The 22,899-nt window shown below is 37.3% G+C and overlaps 1 protein-coding gene across 1 annotated transcript; it reads left to right on the top strand.

The window, feature by feature from the left end:
- Positions 1-254: 254 nt before the first annotated feature.
- Positions 255-581, top strand: LOC110580182 (bolA-like protein 2). The gene has a single exon (XM_044912757.1). The coding sequence runs from the start codon at positions 282-284 to the stop codon at positions 540-542; it is 261 nt and encodes an 86-aa protein (XP_044768692.1). The 5' UTR covers positions 255-281; the 3' UTR covers positions 543-581.
- Positions 582-22,899: the final 22,318 nt, after the last annotated feature.

The following is a 22,899-nucleotide window of genomic DNA, read 5'->3' on the forward strand; positions in this document are numbered from 1 at the left end:
ACCCCACATCAGGCTTTCTGCTCCGTGGGAAGCCCGCTTCTCCCTCTCCCTCTGCCTGCTGCTCCCCCTGCCTATGCTCTCTCTCTCTGTCAAATAAATAAATAAAATCTTAAAAAAAATAAAAGGTACTGTTACTGGATCATAAAGAATAACCTAAATATATTTTCAATTTGAATTAAAATAGAGCCTTGCAGGGCGTCAGTAAGGGCGGAAGCAGTGTGGCTGGGGTCGGAGCTGGGGTTCCATCCCGGCTGGGCTGCCGCCCCTTCTGGGCTGCCGCAATGGAACTCAGCGCCGAGTACCTCCGGGAGAAGCTGCAGCGGGACCTGGAGGCAGAGCATGTGGAAGTCGAGGACACGACCCCCAAGCGTTGCGCGTCCAGCTTCCGAGTCCTGGTGGTGTCGGCCAAGTTCAGGGGGAAGCCACTGCTTCAGAGACACCGGCTGGTGAACACGTGCCTAGCGGAAGAGCTTCTGCACATTCATGCCTTTGAGCAGAAAACCCTGACCCCAGAGCAGTGGGGCCGTGAGCTGCAGAAATAAGAGACCAAGGCCTGCACAGCCACTAAATTATGAATCAGGGCCAAAAAAAAAAAAAAAAAAAAAAAAAATCCTCGCCAAGCTATTTATGCTTTAGTACATTTCATTATCTGCCATTATTTTCCTTTCTCCCACCTCCATTTTTCCTTTTAGTTAAGGTGTTCTCTGGTAACATTTTTTTCATTGAATGTTTTCTAGTTTTCACTTTCTGAAAGCATTGGGGAAACCAGACACATGCACATATACACACACTACTGAAGAAGCATTTTGAACACACTGGAAATATTTTTTTTTTTTTTTTTAATTTTTTTTTTTTAATTTTTTTTTTTTTTTTTTTTTAAGACTTTATTTATTTGCGAGAGAGACAATGAGAGACAGAGAGCATGAGAGGGAGGAGGGTGAGAGGGAGAAGCAGACTCCCTGCTGAGCAGGGAGCCTGATGTGGGACTCGATCCCGGGACTCCAGGTTCATGACCTGAGCTGAAGGCAGTCGCTTAACCAACTGAGCCACCCAGGCGCCCAAACACACTGGAAATATTTTGAACTGAATCTGCAAGGTCAGTAAATGGAAGTGGTACTTTTGTAAGAGAAAAGTTTTAAATATGGCAGGTACTTCAGAGAAAAGAAGTCACTTTCTTTTTTTCCCCCCATTTTCTAGAACACATATTTGGGGAATATGTGTTTTCTAATTCAATTATCTTTCACAATGCAGGTAATGTTGTGAATAGATATTTAGAATCTCCAAGATAATCAAGGTCCAAAAATAATGTGAGGGTTTAGAAACTGATGAGTCATCTGGACTGTACAATGATGAAACATTTTCACATCTGAGGGTTGAGTGTCTGTGCTGTCCAGAGATCTCTATGTTCTCTTCGACATGGAGCTCTTTTCTCTGCTTTCTCTCATGCTTGGTTTCTATTGCTCTTTCCATGGCTCTTAAAAATAATATATCCTTTTATTATTTGATTTCATGCTCTTAATGGAAAGCAGAGAGAAGTCTCACTTCTTCCACCCATGTTCTTTTCATCATAAATCTCCACTAATTTTTTTGGCAATGTCAGGACAGAAGAAAATGTTATGTTCTAACAGTGAACCACAGGAGAGTGACTTGTGAACTTCACTAAGTCTCTAATCTCCACCCCCTTCCCTATAAAGTAGGAATAATGGTGATACCTGCTTATTATTCCTCAAGGTTTTGGTGAGAATCAATGGATATCGTGGATGTGAAAGTGCTTCATACATAGGAGATTAGGATGAATGTTAGTTACATGCATCACCTTTAGTATCTCAGCTTTATGGATAAAAAGACTTAAAACGAAGTACATATTGACTTCATCAAGTTAATTTCTACAATGTTATCATTGTCACTTCATTTGTTTCATGCATTCAGAAAATATTTGAAGAAAAATACAAATGGATGTCACATTAGCGATCCCTAATTCTCTAGGTCAGTGGTATTAAACTTTAAGATGAACAGCAATTTTCTGTGGTCATTGTTAAAAGCAGGTTCTTAAATCCAACCTGCAAAGACTTTTAATTGAGTAATTCTAGATGGAGTCAAGGAAAATGCATTTTTAACAAGACCCATAGGTGATTCTAATGTAGGTCATCTGGAACCTCCCTTTGACTACATATTGCTGAATGACAGTGTTGTCCCAGATGTCCATGAGCTCTGGACTCAGTGGACCAGAATTTAGAAACTTGTTTGGTCCTTTTCTTTTTTTTTTTTTTTAAAGATTTTATTTATTTATTTGACAAAGACAGAGATAGCGAGAACAGGAACACAAGCAGCGGGAGTGGGAGAGGGAGAAGCAGGCTCTCCGCTGGGCAGGGAGCCCAATGCGGGACTCGATCCCAGGACCCTGGGATCATGACCTGAGCCGAAGGCAGATGCTTAACGACTGAGCCACCCAGGCGCCCTGTTTGGTCCTTTTCTAACTGAATGATACAGGGCAGACTGCTGAACCTCTTTGAGCCTCTGTGTCTCTAATAGCTTCCTAGGGTCACTACAGATTATTACAAATTGGATGCTTTAAAACAACAGAAACTTACTCTCTCATAGTTCTTGAGGATACATGTGTGAAATCAAAGTGTTGGCAGGCCCATGCTCCCTCAGAAGACTCCCTGGAAAAGTCCTTCCTTGCATCTTCTAGCTCCTGGTGGCTTTGGGCAATCCTTGACATTCTTTGACTGGTAACTACTTCACTCCAATATCTGCTTCCATTTTCACATGGTGTTCTCTGTTCCTCTGTGTGTCCTCTCCTCTTCAACAAATCCAGTGATCAGATTCAGGGCCCACCCTAATTCAGTATGACCTCATCGTGATTTAATTGCAACTGCAAAGACTCTACCTCCAAAAATGGTACACTGTGAGTTTCTGGGTGGACATGAACATTGAGGAGACACTACTGAACCCTCAACAGTGTCCTTACATTAAGAAGATTCGTGATAATATTCGGAAGCAACTAGTTAACACGTAGTAGTAAATGTTCAGTAAATAATAGTTTCTCTTCTGTCTTTGCAGTAAGGCTTAAATATTGGGTCTTAAACACAAGTCTAAAGACTAGGGCTAACTACATTATATTTGCCTTGGGAATATTTGAAAAACACAAATTCCAGACTGCTCATTGTAGGTTATTGTTTTTCAGTAAATCAGGGATGAGGCCCAAGAAGCTGTATTTTTAAAAGTTTACCCAGGGGATTGTGATGTACACTCGGACTTTGAAACAACATTCTTTTTTTTTTTTATTTTTTTTAAATTTTTTTTTAAAGATTTTATTTATTTGAGAGAGAGAGAATGAGAGACAGAGAGCACGAGAGGGAAGAGGGCAGAGGGAGAAGCAGACCCCCTGCTGAGCAGGGAGCCCGATGTGGGACTCGATCCCAGGACTCCAGGATCGTGACCTGAGCCGAAGGCAGTCGCTTAACCAACTGAGCCACCCAGGCGCCCGAAACAACATTCTTTGATTAAGAATTTATTACTTCATTTATAGAACTGGAACTCAAGGATACCCCCTTTACATAAAATTTGCATAAAGTGTAAGAATATATACTTCTTAGAGCACACATTTATTTACAAATGATGATGCTAAAATTAAACCAAAATTTCACAGACAATGCAAAGGCCTTATTTGGGAGTAATATTTTACCTTTTTAAAAAAATTTTTTTTTTTAAGATTTTATTTATTTATTTGACACAGAGAGAGACACAGCGAGAGAGGGAACACAAGCAGGGGGAGTGGGAGAGGCAGAAGCAGGCTTCCCGCTGAGCAGGGAGCCCGATGCGGGGCTCGATCCCACGACCCTGGGATCATGATCTGAGCTGAAGGCAGACGCTTAACGGCTGAGCCACCCAGGCCCCCATATTTTACCTTTCTGATTCCAGTTTCAAATCTCAAGGAAAGTTTTTCTTTGGTCTATTATGGGTTTAAATGGATTTAAATATCATTAGAAGATGATTATAATAAGGACCAAATATTATTAGACATACTCTCCCAACCCATTATTTTCTTCACATTCTGGCTATTTTGCAGTTGACCTTATGAAGCTTCTCATTCATTTCTTCCACATCCCTTGTAAAGAAGTCATTTTTTGTTAATGTTGATTATCTTCTTTAGAGTTTCAATAGGTTACAATTTACCTTTCTCTGGAAATTCTTCATGTGATTTTTGAGTCTAGCACAGATTTTCTTCTTACAGTAGGACACTGAGCACAGTGGTTTCTTCACAGCTTAGTGAGACCATTCGCATCAGGAGTCTTCAGCTTAACAGGCAGTGAATATCATAGTGGCAGTGAAATTACTGTGAACGGAGTTCATTTTGCTGATTATAATACTCATCCACTCCTGGGGTGCCCTCTTCTATTGTCACCGTCACTTGTCACACCTACATTGAAAGGAATGCAAAATGGTTATGTCAAAAGATAAAATTAGTCTCATAATAATTCACATGTTTACAATACTTAGAACAAAAAAGAATATTCAGCCACCTCTTCTGTCACCATTGTACATTAGCTTTGGCAACTGGATCTGATGCATTAGAACAGGAGGTGGATATCTGCTCTTCAGCAAGACAATACACATTTCACTCAAAGACTTGACTAGATTCTTTATGCTGAACTCAGGCAGATAAGCTAACTTTCCCTGAGTTGCCAAGGGCAACTTGATTGCACATGAAATTAGGAGCTACTCTGAGAAAATAATGTCTAGATACATTCTTATATTTCATTTCAGGGAAATATTCACCTTATATCTGTTACCTCCTACTGTCAAAACACTGCTGATGAATACTGCCTATCCCTTGAATCACCTATCTGAGCTCTATGAAGGAGTGAGCATAATAGAAGTGATTATTTACATGTGGCAAGAAACTTCATTTCAGCATAAGATTGTCAAGTAGCACTAATACATTTGACTTCTCATATATGTATTTTTTATATTTGAAATTGTTGACACATGTTCAGGTTATGCCTCCACTTATTGCCTCAGAAATGTCATTCCATTGAAGATTTCCTCTGCCTCTCCCTCTTGCTTCTGTTATATATTCAATTCTTCCAGTTACAATTGCAACTTTTTTTCATAGTAGATGGTAATTTATCCCACTTATTATATTCTCTATACTTAATTATGAAGAATCATAGTTACAATATGAATATGCCTGTATATAAGTGTGACTATGACTTTGACTGTGAAAGTTACAGGGAAGTAAGATACCAGAGATAGAGACGGTGAGCCCCCCCCAGGCAGGCGTTTTTATGTAACTGTATCTTAGCAGTTTCCATGTCTCAACTTTTGGCATGGAGGTCTAGAGTCATTTACACTCAGAGTGAGTCAGAAACTAAAGAGGACTCATTAAAATAAAACTTACAAAAGATTGATGTATAGGGCGCCTGGGTGGCTCAGTTGGTTGAGCGACTGCCTTCGGCTCAGGTCGTGATCCTGGAGTCCTGGGATCCAGTCCCGCATCGGGCTCCCTGCTCGGCAGGGAGTCTGCTTCTCCCTCTGACCCTCCTCCCTCTCATGCTCTCTGTCTCTCATTCTCTCTGTCTCAAATAAATAAATAAAATCTTTAAAAAAAAAGATTGATGTATAAACCACATATTTGATGATAAATAATTGACAGGAAATCCTAGTACTTATGCAAGCTCTTCGGGGTATAATCCAAATTCACCATTTGGAAAGTCTACACCAGAAATCAAGTTATACTTTGGAAATTGGTAAGTGATCCTGAGTTAGAGCAAGGGAGCAGATTGGAGGTGGATGGCACATCTGGCTCCACTGGGGTGCTCTTACCAACCATATAAGCATGATTGAGAGAGTACCTCTCCCGTAAGCAGATTGGAAACACACTGGCAATCATCTTTTTATGGCTCCTTTTTGAACTTTTCTTTTCTTTGGACTTTGGACAGACCATCCTCCTAATCCTAGTACTTTATTTCTCAGATACCCCAGGACATGTGTAAGTTTGACTTAATATGTCATGGGGTCTTCACTAGATTTCAAGACCCTGGCTTCCTGTATTGGGTCTTAGAGACATTCTGTTTTTTTTTTTTTTTTTAAGATTTTATTTATTCATCTGAGAGAGAGAGAGAGAGAGCACAAGCAGGGGGAGAGGCAGAGGGAGAGGGAGAAGCGGGTTTCCCACCGAGTAGAGAGCCTGATGTGGGGCTTGATCCCAGGACTCTGGGATCATGACCTGAACCGAAGGCAGATGCTTAACTGACTGAACCACCCAGGTGCCCCTTGTTTTGTTTTTTTTGAAGATGGTGTTTGTAGTTATAGTGGTTCTCATGTGTCACATGCTAACTGTTGCCAATTCAGTAACTTTAGCTTATTTCAAGCTCTAGTGACACGTGATGGGAGTCCCCTTTGTGCCTATTCAATCTCATGTGACCATCCCATGTAGCTTTCCCATACCCAGTTTATGAGTAGTAGAACCTTATTAATTACCAATGGGCTAAAGAGGATGAGGCCTTGCCTATTAACCTCCACACTGCCCAACACTTGCACATAGAGAAAACCATTTCAATGAGATAGAAACTATTCATTTTAGGGGTGCTTGGGTGGCTCAGTTGTTGGGCGCCTGCCTTTGGCTCAGGTCATGATCCTAAGGTCCTGGGATCGAGCCCCGCATCGGGCTCCCTGCTCCGGGGGGAAGCCTGCTTCTCCCTCTCCCACTCCCCCTGCTTGTGTTCCCTCTCTCGCTGTCAAATAAATAAATAAAATCTTAAAAAAAAAAAAAAAAAACTATTCGTTTTAACCCTGAAAGTAGCATGACAGAATCGCTACAACAGTGTACAGAGCACAGCTGAAAGAACTAGGAGTGGCAAACTCCCTCAGTATCGGGGACAAAGGGAAATGAGGATAGGGATGCAGAGAAATTTTGAAGTTCTATCATTAAAAAAAAAAGTAATTGTGTTTAAAAAATATTCCCAAATTCTTTTCAGTAAGGTTGATGATTAAGTGGGGGAGGAAAACCTTTAAGGACCGAGGAAAAACTTGGGACAAACTGTGGAAAATGTGATAGGGAGATGTGAGAAAATGCCTCTTTCTTTTGTGATGTTAAATCCAGGGTTTCACAGGCAACTACTTGCAAGGACTCTTGATGGGTCGGTTAGCTAACTAGGGGACATCAGCCTGTTTTTGGAGGTTTCCAGAATTGTTCACCTTAAATAACATGATTGATTGATTGATTGATTTATGACTTCCAGCAAAGCCAAGAGAGCCTGATGCTTCTAAACTAAAATATCACAAGATAATATGAAGAAATGAAATGCTGAGATAATTAGAAACCTAAACAATTAAACTTACAAGAAAGAAGTTTGCACTCTCAAACTAACTGACCCCATCTTTTTACCCATAGAACCCCAAGAAAGAGTCTGGTTGTGCCTGTGTCTCTTACCTTTTTGTTCTTGTCTGTCACCATCTGTAATCTGTACCATAGAGGAGGGCCATTGTAGCTACACTATGAGAGTGTAGGAAAGAGACACAAATCTGAAGAAAATGCCTAACCTTTAGACAGTTACCTAAAACTTGTTATCCCTCTTTAATTTGCCAGCATGAATAGCAACTTCTTCAGATGATTATTTAAAATCAACCTGCCTTTCAGGTCAGTCCTCAAATTTGGAGGTAGATAACTGTATAGACTATCGTATCAAGACTATAGGTCTGTGGTCTATAGAAAGATGGAGTAGTTAAGACATTCATGTGGGGAAGAATGACATCTAAACTTTTCTTCAGAGGGTGTCATTCACTGATTACACAAACCATGCTCACCTAGGAAACAAGAAATACATACTTCAAATTATAAAGTTCAGGGACATGGTATGCAAGATGTAACAAACAAAAAATATTAGTTAAAATGTAATAAAACCATTCAAAATGGGGAGCTGAGCTACTAAGAAACAAGGGAGAAACAAAGAGCCCCAAAATGAGGAAAATGAAAACCAGAGCAGGAAACATGAATGGAAGTTTGGGCTGCCCTGTGAGAGTTTGAGGAGACTAGTAACAATGGATTTGGGTTTGGGTGGCTGGTGGGGACAGTAACTGGGACTCCAGTCAAGGGATGATTTGGAACTGACTGTGTTGATTTTGCCTATACTGTATTTTTTATTAGCACTCATTTCTGTTCAATACTGTAAAATACATTTAAAATATGGGTCGACCAAGATAAATATCTGATAGAAGAAAAGGAAAAAAAGAATAAATGAAGGGAGGAATAAAAGAAGGTACATTTGTATATATACCTATCTATATAAGAAAAATGTAGTGTTTAAAGTACTTTTTGAGTACTTACGCTGTAAATTATCCTTTTTTTTTTTTTTTTCAGCTGGGGATTTAGTTTTCATTTAATGAGATCCTCCAACTATCACTCAATTTTTTTTAATCTAAAAAATGACATTTGAAGAACATGATCTATAACTTATTCAATTAATATATATTTAATTGCTTCAGGCACTTCAAAATATGAAACACTCAACCTTTATAAGAAATCACTTAGGGCTCAAATTCTAGCTCACAAAATGTTTTCAAAGAGGATGAAAGAAACAATGAATCACTTTGGCCATTCCAGTGAAAAATTCAGAATTAGAAACAAGGAATAAAAACACTGAAAATCTCTATTACTTCACTCATCTCTGATTTTGTTTTTGACCTTGTGAAAGTTCCCTCTGTGTTTTAGTTCTTTGCTTTTCAAAATGGATTGTTTTTATTTTCCCCAGCAGTTTTTCAAAGAGGAGCTATCTAATGCACAGCCTTAAATAGTTTGGGGAATGAAGCAAAATATGAATTATTAAATAAATAACATCTAATGTTTATAGCCTAGAACAAAAATATTATGGGTATAAGAAAAAAAAATCTTTCTGTTCTGTTTCTAATCCTGGAGATGAAATGTTCTCTTCTGTGATTCCATTCTCCTCCTGACCCGAAGAATGCAAGGAGATTTCATCAGGATGAAAACTTTATGATTATCTGCTCATAATAAGGGAGGATCAGGGTGAATACGTGAGAAACACCACAGGAAATGTTAATAATTCCTTCCTATTTTTTGTTTTTGCCTCTCCTTTATGGGCCCAATTAAAATGTTATTTAAATTTTATTGGAACAATTGTTTATACTTTTGCTGAATGAGCATTTTAAGCTATGCAAGTAGGCAATGAGAAATAGATTGATTATTCCACCCCCTCTTAAACCTATAAACATGTTGAGACTTTTCACAACAATAATCTAAGAGGAATGTCTGTATTGGGCGCTATTTTATCTAACAGTTAACACCATAGGAAAAAGCAACATAAAATATTAAATTACTCAGGAATTATGTCATTTATTTTAGAAAGCCATATTTATATGCAACTAATGAATCATTGAACACTATATCAAAAACTAATGATGTACTATACAGTGGCTAACTGAACATAATAAAAAAAAAACATGATAAAGAATCAAAACCTAAAAAAAAAAAAAAGCAAGCTATATCTTTTTCTTTTACATAAGGGATTAGCTATATCTGTCAGTCTATCCATCAATCTATATATCTATGTTCACAACTACATCTAGCTTTTTACTTCATAATCTTGGATTCTAGTTGTATTAGAGTCTCTGCCTTATTCACTTTAAATAGAAAACACATAAAAAGGCAATTTCTTTCACTTTCACCTGGCCTGGAACAATATGGGGTTCCAGGACTTTTATTAGAGAAGGAGTTGCATAACTTTCTTCATTTCTCTTTCCTCTGGGCTACATCTTCATGGCTGTGTGCTGGAAGTCATCACAGGAATTTCCAGCCGCATTTTCTGAGCCTTTTGGGATGGCCTGGAATTCCAGTCACTGGATGTGTCTTGGGTTTCTTCATTTTCTGGGGGGAGAAGCCCATAGTGGCCTTCAAAAACTTTTTTTTTTTTTACTCTTTTTTTACTCTGACTCATTAAAATGTGTTTCTCCTGATAAATATTATAGAAAGTGAAGTTACTTTAAAAATGAAATTTTAAATAAAAAGGAATCTTCTTTTACAATTTATGATTACAGTTACCTCTTTCAATCAATTACTATATACCTTCTTTTGTCTTCCTCTGGGTGTTAGAGGTCCCTAAGATATATTTCCTCAATTATACTTTAGGTGATCCTTATCTTTGAGTGAAGGTCACAGGAGGTATTCTATCCTTCAGTTAGTAATCTATCATAATATCATAAGTTAGAATTTTTCTTCAAGAAATGTGCTAATAGAGTATGAAATTGTTTCTTTTGGTTTCCCATATAATTTTCAACGAAGCTTGTATTGTGACAGGGTGACAGGTTATGGCTGTTCAGACCCCTCAATTTCCATAAATTTTTTTTTAAAGATTTTATTTATTTATTTGACAGAGAGAGAGAGTGAGAGAGGGAACACAAGCAGGGAAAAGAGAGAAGCAGACTCCCCACTGAGCAGGGAGCCCGATGTGGGGCTTGATCCCAGGACCCTGGAACCATGACCTGAGTCGAAGGCAAAGGCTTAACTGCCTGACCCAGCCGGGTCCCCATCTATAAATATTTCTTACTATAAATAGAACAAATTGATGGTTGCCAGAGGGAAAAGAGTTAGGGGGGTGCACAAAATGGGTGAAGGGGAGGAGATAAAGGCTTCTAGTTATGGAATGACTAAGTCATGGGGATAAAAGCCACAGCATGGGGAATATAGTCAATGGTATCGTAATAGTGTTGTACGGTGACAGATGGTAGCTACACTTGTGAACATAGCCTAACCTATAGAGAAGTTGAATCACTATGTTGTACACCTGAAACTAATGTAACATTGTGTGTCAACTATTCTCAAATAAAAAAAAAATAAAGTAAGTGTGATTCACTTTTATTGGATTACAGATGTGTGGAATCTGCTCACGTCATTGTAAGTCTTCAGTGCAATCAGTCAGACTTTTGCCCACAAATGTGAGTTATATATTGACTCATAAACTCTTACTCCTAGCTTCTTCTACTGAAAAGAAAGCTTTAAAAACTTCTTTATTTTGGAAAATTTTCAACATATCTATAAATAGAAGAGTAAGGTAAACCTTTGTGTATACTCATCTTCTAGCTTCAACAATTATCAACATTTTGGTAGTCATGTTTCATTGATCACACCTGCCATTTTTATTAAGCTTAAGTATTTGAAAGAAAATCCTTCATATCATGTCATTCCTCCCATAATGTTATCAGCATGTGCATCTAACTCAGAACCTTTAAAAAAAAAAACACACACATCGCATTATTACTCAAAGTCGAAACTAATCTTTAAAATTCTTTAATAACCATCCACATTTATATGGGCCTAATTGTCCAAAGATGACCTTTTATTAGGGTTCATTTGCTAATACCAGGATCCAAATAAAGCCCAGATATTGCTTTTTTTGATTATTTTTTATGGCACAGATTTGTTGGGGGAAATCAAGTTGTTTGTCCTTGTAGCGTGTCCTGTTTGGATTATTGCTTCCAGTGATGTCATTTATCTTATCCTACTATCACCCACATATCACACTGGTAGTTAGATCTAGAACTTTAATTAGATTTAGATTCAACTGGTGGGGAGTTCAAGAATGTTTCATAGGACATCAGATCAGAAGCCACGTGATCTGTGGTTGTCTCACTTTTGGTGATGCTTAAGCTGATTTGAGATAATGCCAGTGTGATCCTTCTTTCATAAAATTTCTTGTCAAATTTTATTCAGTGTTTGCAGTAGATCATTGTCAAGCTCTATTATTTTATTAGGTGGTGTAAGGTGATAACTTTATAATTCTATCATCCCTTTCGCATTTATTAGCTAGAATGCTGATTGATGATTGATTGATTGATTGATTTTTAAGTAGGATCTCTGCCCAGTGTGAAGCCCAAGATGGAACTTCGACTCATGACCCTAAAGATCTGAGCTGAGATCAAGAGTCAGATGTTTAACTGACTGAGCCACTCAGGTGCCTTTTTAAAAAATGAATTTTCACACAACTGTTTTTTTTTTTTTATCTTGAAATACAATTTGTGCAGAATAGACACTATAAATGATTGATTTGTTCACTTTATTATTGAGTTTTCAAAATAATGAGTTCATGCACTGGTAACTTTCAATGGAGACCCATGTGTTGTGTGTTTATGTGCACTTGGGGGAGAGTAGTATTTTGAATTCATAAATATTATGTTCGATGCATTTCATTTTTTAAAAAATTCAGTACTATTTTAACATTTCCTGCAGGACAAGTGTGCTGGTAATGAATTCTCTTAGTTTTTGTCTAAAAAAAAAAAAATCTTTATTTCTCTTTTATTTTTTGCAGATAATTTTGTTGGATATAGAATTCTAGGTTGGAGTGGACGTGTGCGTATGTGTTTAACATTTTAAATATTTCGCTCTGCTTTCTTCTTGCTTGCATAATTTCCTCTATAGATAAGATGTTTCCCTACACTGGCTTCTTTCAAGATATTATCTTTCTCTTTGTTTGCAGATTGAATATGATATACTTAGGTGTAGTTTTGTTGATATTTATTCTGCTTGGTGTTTTCTGAACTTCCTGGATCTATGATTTGATGTCTGTCATTAATTTTGGAAAATTCTTAATTATTATTACTTCAAATTCTCCCCTGAGACTCCAATTATGAGTATTTTTTTCTACCTTATGAAATTGCCCACAGTTCTTGGATGTTCTGAGGTTTCTTTTGTTTGTTAATTTTTTTTTTGTCTTTTTTTTTGGCATTTCTGTTTGGGAGGATTCTAGTAACATATCTTTAAGCCCACAGAATCTTTCCTTGGCCATGTCCAGTATCCTGATGAGCCTATCAAAAGCATTCTTCATTCTTGTTGCAAGAATTTTAATTTATAGCATTTCTTTATGATTCTTTTTTTTTTTAAGATTTTACTTATTTATTTGAGACAGAGAGAATGAGAGAGACAGAGAGCACATGAGAGGGGGGAGGGTCAGAGGGAGAAGCAGACTCCCTGCCGAGCAGGGAGCCCGATGCGGGACTCGATCCCGGGACTCCAGGATCATGACCTGAGCTGAAGGCAGTCGCTTAACCAACTGAGCCACCCAGGCGCCCCTATGATTCTTTTTTTAGATTTGTTGTCTCAGTATTTAGATTACCTGTCTATTCTTGCATGGTGTCTACTTTTTCCATTGACCCGTAACATATAAATCATAGTTATATTAAATTCCCCATCTGATAATTCCATTATCTGTATCATATTACAGTCTGGTTCTGATGCTTACTTTGTCTATTCATATTGTATTTTTATTTGCCCTTTGTTGTGTCTTATAATTTTTGTTGAAAGTTGGACGTGTTGTATCAGGTAATAGGCACTGAGCTATATAGGTCTTTAGTGTGAGGATTAATGTTAATCCAGTTAGGAACTGGGCTATGTTTAATGTTTTCTGTTGCTAAGGTGTCAGATTTCGAATTTCTCTAGTGTCTTAGTATATGCTGTTCCTCATAACCTTGAACTTTCCTATATATTCCTCCTGAGAGAAAATTTGTGTCTCTCAGCTCTTCCAGATGTAATCTGCTGCAATTATACTGGAGCCCTGTTTGTGTGTTGATGAGATGGTAGAAAGAGGAAGAATTCTGTAATCTTATTATAGACACATGTCTCTCCCTGGCCATGTGTCTTTGTGCTGTGATCTTTAGAAATGTTTCTCCAGTAGTTTACTTTCCCTTCTGTTCTTTCCTCTCTTCCCTGTCTCATCTCTCATTTCCAATTTTCTTGGAGACTTGACTCCTATTTATTATATTTTTTTCCTGTTTATATGAGATAGGAAGTACTGAAGTGGGAGGAATGCCCTTCCCAGCTGGGATGAAGCACTGGTAAAGCCTTTTTCCATAGAAAGCAGATCTTTATTATGGAGAGGGCTCTGGGCCATTTCACCTGTTTACTTTTCCCCTCTCCTTCCAGAACCAGGAGGGGACTTATCTCAGGTGTTCACCCTAAGAACCTGGTGGGTTTCCCAAAAGTCATGCCCATGAAGTATCCTTCCTAAGACTGTGGCATCCAAGAACTTTAAATTTTCATATTAGTCCACACTCAGCTTCCAGCAATTTGTCAAAATTACCATTTAAGTCTTCCTACCAGTTCATACTCCATAGGTTTCTGTACAGGTAAGAAGATCTTGGCTGTGATTTCTGGATTCACCTGTTTCTACAGATTTCAGAGTTGTAGTTTGCTTTGAAACCTCAGTTCTCTGATAGGTCTAAGAAAAGTGATTAATTTTCACCTTGTATAACTTTTTCTTCTTGTAAGTTTCTTCTTCCAAGGTCTTCAAATATCAGAGCTGAAACTGGAAGTCAAATTCAGTATTCTTGTTGAACCCTCAACTTATTCCATCCTAGAACCATGGGAGAGTCAGCAAATTGGATTGCATATCATTTAGATATGACCCAATTTTTATTTTATTGATTCCTTGCTTTCTGGTAAAAGATATCTTAAGCTCATCTTGTACATTGTCCTTGCCAAACTTACAGTGAGCAAGTTTTTAAAGGAGCCCTAAAAATAATCATTAAAAAGCAAAACAAACAAATAAAAAATAAGATATCCTTGTTGAAAGTTAAGGTAAACTCTGTGGTGTTGCTGCCTTGGCATCTATATTGTTTGGCCAAGTGATCTACAGGGACCTTAAACCAATACTAGCCCCTCATACAAGTGCATGTCCTAACTAGCAGCCCACAGAGTCACAAGCATATGTAAGTTCCTAGTTTGATTTTCCAATGGCTCTTGTGATCAACAGTTTCCCTTGTCTCCCAGAACCTGTATGCTTTATGTGTCTCTAAGATAAGATCCCTGTGGGGCTTCCCAAAGCCCCACTCTTTTAATTTGAATAAACCAGTCTGGCCCTAACCCAGGAGCCCCAAGACTTTCCACCCATGCACTAATAAAGGCATTTTGCACAAGGTCCTGATTTCTCTTTCTGCACTCTGCCTGGACTTCCTGGTGTTGTCCCTCAAGGTGTGCCATGTGTTTCCTGGAAGGACTGATGAGTAATAAACTTCTCTACTTAAATTTCTTTTGTGGTCTGTTACTGAACTGTAGCTCACCACCTGGCACCCTGTGTTCCATTAAACAAATGTTCATTAGACAGATTTATATCAATCTTTGTGATAATTTTCCTATAAATCTGAAGATATATGTATTTATAAAGCATAATCTATTGATGAGTGTTAAGCATAGTTAGTATTTCTTCAATAATTCAGTAATATTTATTGAGCATCTCCTCTGTGCCAGGCACTATTCTAGGTGCCTGAAGGTATAGTAGTGAACAAAATAAGATCTTTGTAGTCATGGCACTTCATTTTAGAAAGGGCAGGCAACACACAATCAACTCTAATGAACAATTAAATACATAGAGTATTATAAATTGCTAGGTACAGTGGAAAAAGAAAAAAAATAGAACAGAGTAAGAGGGATCAGGAGTATGTGAATTTGTATGGTGAATTGCAATTTTGAAAACAGTGGTCAGGGTAGTCTTATTAAGTGATAATTGAGTCAAACCTAAAATGAGTGAGGGGGTCAACCATCCTGATATCTGTGTCAGAGTGTTCTAGACATATTCCATTGCCACATATCCAACAACTACCATGTCCAATTAAACAGTAATGACAACATTTCTCTACCCTTGGATTTAAGTATCCATGAGACATCACATTAATCTTTTGGAGACCTGAAGCATTAAGTTGAGAAATTTAAATTTAAATTTAAATTAAATTAAATTAAATTAAATTAAAATTTAAATTTTTGGTATTCTAATCTGTCTAAAGAAATCCTAATCTGTCTAAAAAGAAAAATAATTGTATTATATAAAAGTACTTCTCTAACATTTAAGGAACATTTTTGAAAACTTTCCAGATAATTTTTACTAGATGTGTCTACAGTGAATTGAAAGCAATACTATGCTTCGGACCATCAGTTTCTGACTTTTCCATCTCAGTCACATTTAATTAAAGAAAATGTTCTTGTCAAGTAAAATTCTTTCATGTACATAAAGAGAACTGAAAGATCACTAACTGTGATCTTCAATGTAAGGAAATAATTAAGATTTAATTATTAAACTAAAAATGAATTTGCCATATATATATGAAAGAGAATAAGTAAAATAAAATCAAGTCTCTTGGCATAACCTTGGAAAAGGTATGATTCTGGAAAACCAGAAGAATGAGATAATCTAAAGGAACATCATGAATAAAAAATATTTCTGAACTGGAAACAATAAGACAAAATCTTCAAGAGTACATCATAGTTAACATATTTTTTCATGTATTTTTCCACTTGGACATTTTAACATATCTTTTGAAGTTGCATATGTTAATTTACAATGTTTGAAATTGGAATTTTAATGAGTCCAATCATAATACTCCTTCATACATAAAAGTCAAAGACTTCAATATACATTACCTTCTTAATTAACCACAATTCTAAGTTTTAGAAAGGAGAAAGCTTATTATCCAAACAAAAATCAGAGAGGTTAAAAGATTGATTCTAACTTATAATATAGCCAAAATTAGAAATTATATCTTACTGCTGTTACTCCAGGGAACTCTTTTGCAAATCATTTCTTACATAAAATGGATCTTCATTTAAAAAAAACAAACAAACAACAAAAGGCTGGGTCACTGGTGCTTTTAAAACAGAATACTTTCGTTTGGGAAGTTATAGGATAATAATATGCAAGGGGAGAGAGATTGACTGAAATAGGGAAAAAGAGATCATTTAAGTTGTCCATTTAAAGTTGATTTTAAATTAGGAATTCTTCCTACTGACAGCTTAAAAATAATTGAAGCAATAACAAAACAGTAATTTTTCTGCAGCCTGTGATTTCCCAATGATGAGATAAGCTAAGCTACTATCAAGGATCTACCCTATATGACAGTTAAACATGGCCACAAATTCTTTGAGATTTCTCTTATTGAGGGATGGAGTCTATTTTCCTTTCTTTTTAATTTGGGTGGGGTCTGTGATTGCTTGACCCCTTTAGGAAATAGTAGAAGTAATGTTGAGTCATTTTCTGGGCCCAAGCCTTAAGAAATTAGAAGCCATCATGTATGTTGCCCAACTACCTTGCTGGAAAGACCATGGATGGAAGCCTTGAGATAACCTGATGAGTCCAGCCTTCCAGCCATCCCAGCAGGACTGACTTTCCAGACTCACCCAGGTAGCTTAATGTCCCAGTGGATGCCAAATGAAACTGTAGAATCACCCAGGCAAACCTCACCAACTCCTGATTTATAAAACAATGAAATATAATAAAATGGTTCTTGTTTCAGTCACTGAATTTTGGAGAGGGTTGTAGTGCAGCCCTAGATAAGGGCAACATCCCCTACCCTTACCTGATCTCTTACTGGCTTATGGGACTCTTTCAGCTATTTCTCTCTCTCTCTCTTTTTTTTTTATTATTATGTTATGTTAATCATCATACATTACATCATTAGTTTTTGATGTAGTGTTCCATGATTCATTGTTTGCGTATAACACCCAGTGCTCCATGCAGAATGTGCCCTCTTTAATACCCATCACCAGGCTAACCCATCCCCCTACCCCCTCACCTCTAGAACCCTCAGTTTGTTTTTCATAATCCATAGTCTCTCATAGTTCATTTCCCCCTCTGATTCCCCCCCTTCATTCTTCCCTTCCTGCTATCTTCTTCTTCTTCTTTTTTTTAACATATAATGTATTATTTGTTTCAGAGGTACTGGTCTGTGATTCAACAGTCTTACACAATTCACAGCGCTCACCATAGCACATACCCTCCCCAATGTTTATCACCCAGCCACCCCATCCCTCCCACTCCCCACCACTCCAGCAACCCATATGAGGAATTCTTAATCTTTTTTTTTTTTTTTAAGATTTATTTATTTTAGAGAGAGCGCTTGAGTGGGCAGGGCGAAGGAGAGGGAGAGAGAATCTCAAGCAGACTCTGTGCTGCGCATGAAGCCCGATGTGGGGCTCAATCCCACGACCCTGAGATCACGACCCAACCTGAAACCAAGAGTCAAAGGCTCAACTGACCACACCACCCAGGTGCCCCTCAGGTATTTCTATATAAGGTGCTCATGAAATCCAAAAAGGGAGAAAATTTCTCCCTAAGAGATGAACATAATGTTCACAAGTATTTCTCATGCCACAATGTAATCGTCCTTCTTTACTCAGTCATTGACTTGGAGCTTTAAATCTCACTTCTGTAAAATGGGTTTCCCTGCCATTTATCAGCCTATGTACCGTGGGCATCTCGCCCTACTCCCTCTCCCATCTGCTCTTAAAGTAAAAGACATCATCAGAAACTGTAAACCTAAATTTTATTGTTCATTTCTGCGGCTCTCTTTTACTGACAAATTATGCCCATAAGGTCCTTCTACAAATGAACAGAAGAAGAGACCATGGGATGTGCAGGTACTCACTGTTCTTAATCTTACTTTGCTCCTTATTCTCCCCAACTAGCTATAAACAGTCTATATAACCAGTTGAAATCCCAGTTTTCATTAACAGAGTAACCTCTGGAGCAAAAGCACTGACTCCAGAAAGCCACTCTTAAAATGCATGCATCATGACTGGGAGGATAGAAATAACAGAAGCGCTAGCTCAAATGTGGCCAATTGTTTTTATCTTATGTATAAATTCCTGCTTATTGGTAGTGGCTGTATGCTGTGCTTTGATTTGAAGAAGTCTGACTAAGCTCAGAGAGAATGAGTTCAAGGGTCAATTATTGATGTCTTCCATGAGTGCAAAAGGAGGAATTTGTTATTGTTGATAGTTTTTCTCCATAGGTAAGGAGGACTCCAAGGGAAACACAGATATGTAGAAAAGAGGCAAAGACAAGAGGTACATTTGGTTTGCTTAGACCACAGCTCCAGTACTGAGGCATTGTTGATAATCGGAGCATGATCATGGGTCCTTTAGAGTCAACAAGAAGTATAATTTTAACTATATATTTTGCTGACAGCTAGTCTTCTCTGAAGCTCCCCTTGGATTACTCAGTGTTAGGGTGAGTGGATTTTTTACAACAGCAATAACTTTGTGTTAGTTTTTTTAAAAAATACATTTACTAATATTATCTCATTATGCATTTTATCACAACTCTGTGATTAGGCCAACCAGGATTGGTATGCTTGTTTCCATCAAAGAGGGAATAATTAAGGGTACCTGGGTGGCTCAGTCAGTTAAGCAACTGCCTTCAGCTCATGTCCTGCTCATTGGGCTCCCTACTTAGTGGGGAACTTGCTTCTCCCTCTCCCTCTGCTGCTCCACCTACTTGTGCTCTCTCGCTCTCTTCTTATGTCAAATAAATAAATAAAATCTTTTTTTTAAGAGGGAATAAATGTAAAAAAGTTAAGGATCTTGTCCAATATCATACATCAGGTGGAGAACCATAATTTCCTGATGTTGGATTATTGCAGATTTTTCTGCCCACTGTGAAATCCTTAATCTTGATGTTTTTTTCAGGACATCTAAAAAACTGCTGCTTGATACTTTGCTCTAAAATACGCTTTATCTCTTTGCAGTGAAACAGAAGACTTAAAATGAAATGCTCATCTTTTATTAAAATTTTCTAGCATGTTTGATGTGACAAGATAAGAAGTGGAAAAACTTTAAAGGAACCAAATCTGTTAGGTCTTTAAGATTTCAAAATAAATTGCTACAAACAACTGAAATACAAACTGAAATACAAACTTGAAAGTATAATATGTATATATATATAGGAAACCAGACTTCACTTCCACTGAGGTCTGATTAATAGTTGAAAAATATTCATTGAAAAATTAATGCTATAACTGTCAACATGAAACACAATTCACCTTTATCAAGAATATCTGAATGCCAACTTCCAAATGACACAAGTTTAAAGATAAAATTCAGTGGGTATTTCCTGACAGAAATAATATCCCAAAGACAGTATTTCCTAATGGAACATTAATATAATTCTTTTCTTCTTCCCTTCTGTTCTTTACTCTAAAGTTTGTGGATCTCAGATTTACCCAAAGAATACAAAAATACAGATTCAAAGGTGGTACATGAGCCCTCATGTTTATAGCAGCATTATTAATAATAGCCAAACTATGGAGACAGCCCAAATATCCATTGACTGATGAATGGATAAAGAAGAAAATTGGCATATGTATACAATGGAATATAACTCAGCCATCAAAAAATGAAATATTGCATTTGCAACAATGTGGATGAAGTTAGAGTTTATTATGTTAAGTGAAATGTCAGTCATAGAAGGACAAATACCATATGATCTCAATCATATGTGCAATTTAAGAAAGAAAACAGATCAACATATGGAAAGGGGGAAAAGAAAAAAAGGAGAGAGGAAAACAAACCATAAGAGACTCTTTTTTTTTTTTAAAGATTTTATTTATTTATTTGAGACAGAGAGAATGAGAGACAGAGAGCATGAGAGGGAGGAGGGTCAGAGGGAGAAGCAGACTCCCCACCGAGCAGGGAGCCCGATGCGGGACTCGATCCCGGGACTCCAGGATCATGACCTGAGCCGAAGGCAGTCGCTTAACCAACTGAGCCACCCAGGTGCCCAAGAGACTCTTAATGATAGAGAACAAACTGAGGGATGGTGGAGGGAGCTGGGTGAGGGATGAGCTAGATGGGTGATGGGGATTAAAGAGGGCACTTGTGTTGAGCACTGGGTATTGTATGTAAGTGATGAATAACTGAATTCTACTCCAGAAACCAATATTGCACTCTATGTTCGCTAACTGAAATTTAAATTTTAAAAAAGTTACGGGGGGAAAAATAAGGTTCGTAGATCTCTATAGTCATGTCCTCATTAATTATCTCTATTCTAGACTTTAGCCATTGAGAAATTAATAAGGGAATAGTATTAATTATTCTCCAAGTTTCAAAATTCAGTACTATGGGAAGATAACTATTACTTCTCTTTAAGTTTTATCTCTTGCTGCCTATCTCTGTCCTGTTTTAGGAGTCTTGTTTTCTGGTTCCTTACCTTACTCTGGCCACCATCCTTCCCAGGAATAAGCACCTTACTCCAGTTTAATAACAAATTGTTGGTTTGTGACTATATAGTTATGGTAATATTTATTGTTACAATCATGGATACCATCATGAAGCTGGTCAACAACTTATGTTTATATTTTATATAAATAAGAATTTTTTAATGAATATAAAACAGCAGGAATTCAATTTTCCTTAAGAATAAATGAGAAAGATTGTTCTAAATTAAAGCAGGGGACCAACAAGAAAATATTTCAATGAAATATCCAAATAAATGGTAGATATTTTATCTTGATGAAGAAAATGGACAACTCTCTGTCCTGGATTAATTAGATATTCATGTCAGTGAAAGTGTCTTTTAGGGGCGCCTGGGTGGCTCAGTCATTTAGCATCTGCCTTTGGCTCAGGTCATGGTCCCAGGGTCCTGGGATCAAGCCCCGCATGGGGCTCCCTGCCTAGCGGGAAGACTGCTTCTCCCTCTCCCACTCCCCCTGCTTGTGTTCCCTCTCTCACTGTTTTTCTCTGTCAAATAAATAAATAAAATCTTAAAAAAAAAAAAGAAAGTGTCTTTTAAATCTACAAGTGTATATTGGTAAACATAGTTTATTCTTCTCAAAAATATCTATGTAGGCCAGTTAGATACTTACCCCATCGCCTAATACAAATCATAAGGTGATCTTGTTGCGGAAGTAATTTAAAAACAAAAGATCTCCCAACTCAGAAAAATTGTCCACAAACATAGTAGAGAAAGAAAATAATTTTATAATTGACAAGCATTCCACCAGAATATAAATGCGCGTCATAGGCAATCCATTAAGTGATTGCAAAGACAGAAAGAAGTCTCATCCTTTATATAGTCAAGCAGATAGGGTCCATTACATACATGTTTTCAAGATAAACAGTAACTGGTCCTCAGGTAAGAGGACTTCACATCACCATTTGTCACGCATAATGCATCTTAACTTTACCTAGTGAGATAATCATCTGTATTTGCTAAAATTGCCTTTATCTGGAGAAAAAAAATGCTCATATGTTTATGGCGGGAGGAAATTTTACAACTTGGACTGAGGACCCACAGAAGTTAGGTTCCTTCCCTCCATAGTCAGTGGGACATAGGGGATAGATCTCCTTTAGTTTTTACATTTTGAAGAGATAGCTCCAGAGTCCTTGAGAAAGACTTAGGTCAGAAAGCTGACAAAATGCCTATCTAGTTGTCTTCAAAAGGATTTATGTACATTTTAAAGAGAGGAGGAAGTACATACCAGTTTTCTAAGGCAAATAGTTTAGGAAAAGGAAAGGGAAGGAGATCTCTTCCCTTATTTTCAACAGGGAGAATTAAGCCTCTATTTTTAATTTGTATTCGTCCTTAGAAGGTCTAAACTCTCTGATACAGATATAAGTTTCTTTACAGTGTTTTCATCACAAAGAAGTCTGGCACTTTTAAGCCATCAGATCTCCTTCCAGTTTAGAGGTAGAAGGGTATTAATAGGGTGCGATAAGGTTATTTTTTCAAAATATGAGGAGAACATCAGTACAGTATACTGATTTTAGTTATTGAAAAAAAAAGGTGATAATCAAGTTGTTTTATGACAAAGAAGAAGAGAAGTAAGAAAAAACATATAATCTCAATTATTTCACACAACTGGAAGCCTGCCATGAACTGGAATCAAAACCCAAGATTTCAGACAATTGTCCCTCTTCTTTTCATTTTTTAATGCAATTTCGGGTCTCTTGTAATCAATTTTCAAATTGACCATTTTTTTAGGTTTACTCTCTAAAGCCCACACACCAGATTATTTGGCACTTTGTGGCTTGGTTGATCAGATTAAAATTCATGGAAATCAGTACTCCAATTTCTACTTGATTCTTTTTGTGTAGTCCTGGCTGAGGGGTCTGCTTTTAAC

Source organism: Neomonachus schauinslandi, chromosome 2, assembly GCF_002201575.2.
Source record: "Neomonachus schauinslandi chromosome 2, ASM220157v2, whole genome shotgun sequence".
Classification (NCBI taxonomy): Eukaryota; Metazoa; Chordata; class Mammalia; order Carnivora; family Phocidae; genus Neomonachus; species Neomonachus schauinslandi.

Bases quoted from the DNA above. Each gene is read 5' to 3' on its own strand.
- LOC110580182 (XM_044912757.1), top strand. From the start codon at position 282: ATGGAACTCAGCGCCGAGTACCTCCGGGAGAAGCTGCAGCGGGACCTG.